The sequence below is a fragment of the Lithobates pipiens genome, unplaced genomic scaffold (assembly GCF_037356315.1).
Source record: "Lithobates pipiens isolate NorthernLeopardFrog02 unplaced genomic scaffold, aLitPip1_a1.2 Scaffold_27, whole genome shotgun sequence".
Taxonomy (NCBI): Eukaryota; Metazoa; Chordata; class Amphibia; order Anura; family Ranidae; genus Lithobates; species Lithobates pipiens.
This window is the reverse complement of record NW_027507788.1, coordinates 4,566,779-4,572,436: the sequence shown is the minus strand read 5'-3', so window position 1 is coordinate 4,572,436 and position 5,658 is coordinate 4,566,779. Positions and strand designations below refer to the sequence as shown.

Here is a 5,658-nt window from a genome sequence, read left to right as displayed (position 1 = left end):
CCCTCTTGGTTTTGGCCACATGGAAGCAGCCGCAATCACAAATTATTAACTATATGATTCCAATTGTTGCCAGTTGGCAAAATGACGAGGTCGAAAAACCTCGCCATTGGGCAGAAGATAAATGTTTTTATTGTATTGATAATTTTGACAGCAACTGCAATTTCCACATGAAAATTTGCAGACTGTTATACACGGTTCCCTTCTAAGTGCAGCTTGTTATTGGCTGTGAACGAGTTTATCTCTGATGGAGGTAGCTCTCCTATATATAATCTGCAGAGGATCATGTACATGGGGTCTGAAGTAAGTAGATACCAATATTTATCATACCCCTTGACATTTTCCACATTTTGTCATGTTACAACCAAAAAAAACGTAAATGTATTTTATTGGGATTGTATGTGATAGACCAACACAAAGTGGCACATAATTGTGAAGTGGAAGGAAAATGAAAAATGGTTTTCTAATTTTTTTACAAAGAAATATCTGAAAAGTGTGGGGGGAGGGGCATTTGTATTCGGCAACTACCCCCGAGTCAATACTTTGTAGAACCCCCTTTCTCTGCAATTTCAGCTGAAAGTCTTTTAGCCCCTGTACACACGGTCGGACATTCTGCCAACCAAATCCGTCGGATTTTGTCCGTCGGATTTTGCCTGTCGGATCTTGTCCGAAACTGTTGCATACACACGGTCGGACTAAGTTGTCGAAAAATCCGATCATTCAGAATGTGATGACGTAATTTCGTTACGACGGGACTAGTAGCCAATAGCTTTGATGTAGGAATTTGATCTGAGCATGCGTGGCACTTGGTCCGATCAAAATTCTCTACACATGATCGGAGTATGTCCGATTGAACCAGTTGGTCGGAAAATATTTCCAACATGTTGGAAAATTGGGTCCGACGGATATTCCGACGGAATCAGTCCGATGCAGACCACACACAGTCGGATTATCCGACAACGCGGTCGGATAGGACACATTCTGACGGATTCTCCGACCGTGTGTACAAGGGCTTAGACCCCATTCACACCTGAGCGTTTTGTAGCTTGACGCCTGAAGCTACAAAACGCTGGAGGGGAAAAAATCCATTATTCTCAATGGAGATGGTTCACATCTCCACTCCAAGTCGCCTGAAGCCTTATGCCTGAAGCTCAAACAAGTTCCGGACCCTTTTTTGTCGCACGAATCGGGCTGATTTGGGCGTTTTTCTTCTTTTAACATTGGTGACCTTTTGCCCTGCACAAATTCGCGGCAAATCGCGGTAAAAAACGCTGCAAATCGCGGTAAAAAACGCTGCAAATCGCGGTAAAAAACACTGCAAAAAACGCTTGAAAACGCTACGCTCAGGTGTGAATGCAGCCTTAGGGGGTTGTCTCTACCAGCTTTGCACATCTAGAGAGGGACATTTTTTGCTCATTCTTCTTCGCAAAATAGCTCAAGCTCTCTCCGATTGGATCTGGGTTCAAAAGAGAGACTCTGATGGAGGGAAGACAGATAGAAGAGATCTGGGTATGAAAGAGGGTCACCTGGAAAGGAAAGGGGGACAGAAGGATTTGGATGCAAAAGAGGGACAAATTAATGAGACTGAAGGATGTGGTAAAAAAAGAGGGATACTAGGGGAGGGAAGGGGCATAAAAACTGGATTTGGGTTCAAATGAGGGAGGTTTAAAACTACGCAGTCCTGAAAATTGCAACCTGAAACTGTTCAGTTTTGTCAGAAGAGTCTATAGGTGAACATGTACACAGGTCACAGTCTGATCTATAAGTCAATACATGAGAAGATATAATGTTGAGAACTACGTTGTCCATTGTCCTCTTACACCTTTGCGGCGGCCGTGTCGTCTTTCGGTTGACTTGTTGCTCCTGGCAATCTCAGTTTCCAGTAAGGGTTGAAGCTCAGCAGAACAGTTATTATAACGACCACCCCCAGAGCAAATCCCAGCATCCACTTCATAATCCCAGTGTAGATAAACTGCAGAATGATGATCAGTATGATCAGCAGCATCAAAAGCAGGACCACCAATCTCTTTGCGGCGGTCCACTGCCTCCTGGTCCTTTCCTCATCTGAGATCCAGGTCATGCCAATGCGGTCCAGCCTTATGGAGGCTTCAGAAGCAATGAGCTTCTCCTCAGGGGTCGGCAACCGGCTCATCAGTAGCTCCTGGTTTTTCAAAGTACATATAAGTCCTCCGAAGACTGTGGTGGTCGCCCTACATATGGGGCACGCTATCATCCAGGTGCCCGCTTCATTACAAACTAGGAGTTTGAGGCATATTGCACAAAAGCTGTGTTTGCAGGACAGTTCTTTGGGGAGCCGATGGATATCATATCTGCTGAAACAAACGGGACAGTCCATATCTGTAAGGCAAGAGGAGTTTGTGATCTCCACTTTGGATGAGGAAGGTGTTGAATCATCTGAACCCTGGTTGACCATCTGCTGTACCTCTGAGGATTCTGGGGGAGAAGAAGCCTGTGTAGATGGGGGGACTTCTTGCGGTTCTTCTGTGGTCTCACCAGCTTCCAAATTGATTTCCATGAGATGGCCACATCCCAAAATTTCTTTGGTGGCCTCAGGAGGGCTCATTTCTTCCCCCATGTCTGAACTTGGCACGAATAGTCCCGAGTTTTCTGCTGGTTGTGGTGAATTCAGGCAGTCAAGGCAACTGTTTCCAGATGGCTACTGGCTGCTGTTTATCAACGGTGGTTTAAACGTTAACTTATGTTAGATTAGGTTTTATGGCCGCTGATAACGTTCTCATCTACCCCGATATGAGGGATGTTCCTGTAGGATGGAGGGGAAGTTATTTGTTTAAACAGCTGCCAGCGAGGTCGTCAGGGATGTTTAATAGGCCAAAACATGCTAGGCAGGCTATGATACAATACTGAGCAACGTGTAGAATGCCACCTACTTAACCACTTGGCGCCCAAGCTACGTCATATGACGTCGTGGGCTTTGTGGTGTAATATCTGAATGATGCCTGAGGCCACAGACATTCAGATATCGGCATTTTCAGCCGGCGATTCCCTGCACCATAAGAACGATCATAGTGGCTGTTCCGCCGCTTGATCATTCTTAAGGGTGGCGGGAGGGGACATCCCCCCCTCCCGCCGATGCTTGTACCGACTCACTGATTCCATCGGTGAGTCGGTCACAGAATCCGCCGACCTCCGGATGATACCATAGAGATTTCCGGCGGACCAGATCGTCCCAGGAGTCTCTATGATCGTTCGGAGGCCGGGCGCGATGTTATGACGTCACGCCTGGCCTCTGCATTCAAATTAACGGCGCCATTTTGGCTGGGAAGCCAGGATCGTTTTTTTTATTTTTATTTCAGGCTTCCCAGCCTAGAGGTGAGATGTGGGGTCTTATTGACCTTCCATATCTCACTGTAAATAGGTCCGATCGTGCCATATTCCTATTACAAGGGATGTTTACATTCCTTGTAATAGGAATAAAAGTAATCAATTTTTTATTTATTTTTTTAAAGTGTCAAACTAAAAAAATACAAATAAAATTAACAAAAAAAAAAAAGCGCCCCTGTCCCCGTGAGCTCGTACGCAGAAGCGAACGCATACGTAAGTCCTGCCCACATATGAAAACGGTGTTCAAACCACACATGTGAGGTATCGCTGCGAACGTTAGAGCGAGAGTAATAATTCTAGCCCTAGACCTCCTCTGTAACCCAAAACATGTAACCAGTAAAAAAAAATTAAAGTTGGTATTTAAAAATGGGGATTTTTAAATACCAACGTTTGGCGCCATTCCATGAGCGCGTGCAATTTTGAAGCGTGACATGTTGGGTATCTACTCGGCGTATCTTCCTCTTTCACATTATGCAAAAAAAATTGGGCTAACTTTACTGTTTTTTTTTTACATTTTATTTAAAGCATGAAACTGTTTTTTTTTCTGAAAAAAACATGTTCGAAAAATTGCTGCGCAAATATCGTGTGAGATAAAAAGTTGCAACGACCACCATTGTATTCTCTAGGGTCTTTGCTAAAAAAAAAACATATATAATGTTTGGGGGTTGTCATGGTTTTGCAATAGTTTGCTTACCTGTTTCCATGTGTTCATCTCTAGAGACCAGCCGACCCTCTCCTGACCGCTTTTGTAATCCATCCTCTGGCATGACTCCACCCTAGCTCCTATCAGACAACTCTATATTAACCTGTGCACTGCAAGCCAACCCTGCTGATCAACCTTTGTGTGTGAGCTTCCTGTTTCCTGCCGTGTGCTCTTCTGTTGTTCCGTTACCGACTTTGGCGTGTCCTTGACTATCCCTGTTTGCCTGTGATCCTGACCTTTTGGCGTGTCCCTGACTATTCCTGTCTGCTTGTGGCCCCGACCTTGGCTTTGTCCCTCACTATCCCTATCCTCCTGTTGCCTACTGTGGGTGTGAGCTGGGGGACCCTGGGGGTCGCACCCTGGAGCCAGTTGCAGCCAAGTCCATCCTCACCACTAGAGGCGCTGGTGAACACCTGCTGGCTCTTAGACTCCGCGCCCCAGGGAATCTTACGCTCTAACCCCGGTGGGATCTGTCTCCCGTCTGCAGCAGTCAGCCGTAGGGTCCACAACCTTGCGGTGCACTCCTGATCCCTACGGTGTGCATCTGTCACCTCGCCTCGAGGTGACCTGACAGGGGTTCTATGTAATTTTCTAGCAAAAAAAATGATGAATTTTACATGTAGGTGGTTAAAGAGATACTAAGCGCACTGTTTAATTTACATTATCTCTTATATTTCTGTATATGGACGATGGCTCTGTAATTATTATAATTTTTTTTTTTTATAATCACTTTTTTTTTTTTTTTTTTTTATTAGATAAGAAGGTAGGACCACCACCATGCCAACATCCATAGTCATATGAAAAAGGACAAGTATAGACTTTTTCAACGAAAAAAAGGGCTTTTGTAAGCACAACATGAGGCAGAAGGGCTATATATTAAAAATATAAAATGTCTTTACGACAAAAAAAAAAACAAAAAACAACAAAATGACTAAAAAAAAATACAATTAAAAAGAAAAATAGACACTAAAATATGACAAACAACAACGCCCTCAACTGGGTAAGGTCAGCAGATAACCAGTTTACGAACAAGGAGGCATGGATTCTGTCAATAAGTTGTAGAGCAATCCATTGTAAATTATATACATGAATCAATAAATGGGGTCTATGAACTCATCCAAGCTCGTAAAACTATAACTTGGAGTTCATGGACCCCATTTACTGATTCATGTATATAATTTACAATGGATTGCTCTACAACTTATTGACAGAATCCATGCCTCCTTGTTCACGCCCTTTGACATTTCCAACATTTTTTGTTATGTGACAACCAAAAAAACCGTAAATGTATTTTATTGGGATTTTATGTGATGGACAAACACAAAGTGTCACATAATTGTGAAGTGGAAGGAAAATGATAAATGATACAAATAAATAGGTGAAAAGTGTGGGGGGAGGGGCATTTATTTGTATTCAGCCATGGGAGCCGAGGTGGCGTGAAGCCGCATGCCAGCGGGACGCCCAACACAAAGCCCCCTCCCAAAAAAAAAAAAAAAAAAAAAAGAAACCAGAGACTCAGGACGCAGGTTGCTGGCATTCCTGATAGGGACAGTTAGTGGGTCAACGGGGACAGCCAGAGGAAGTCTAGAGAAAAC

General features: G+C 44.0%; 1 protein-coding gene across 1 annotated transcript; it reads right to left on the bottom strand.

Moving 5' to 3' along the window:
* Positions 1-367: 367 nt before the first annotated feature.
* Positions 368-2,822, bottom strand: RNF186 (ring finger protein 186). Its single transcript, XM_077456344.1, has one exon. The coding sequence runs from the start codon at positions 2,591-2,593 to the stop codon at positions 1,814-1,816; it is 780 nt and encodes a 259-aa protein (XP_077312470.1). The 5' UTR covers positions 2,594-2,822; the 3' UTR covers positions 368-1,813.
* Positions 2,823-5,658: the final 2,836 nt, after the last annotated feature.

Coding starts and splice junctions, on each gene's coding strand:
- RNF186 (XM_077456344.1), bottom strand. CDS start 2,593: ATGGGGGAAGAAATGAGCCCTCCTGAGGCCACCAAAGAAATTTTGGGA.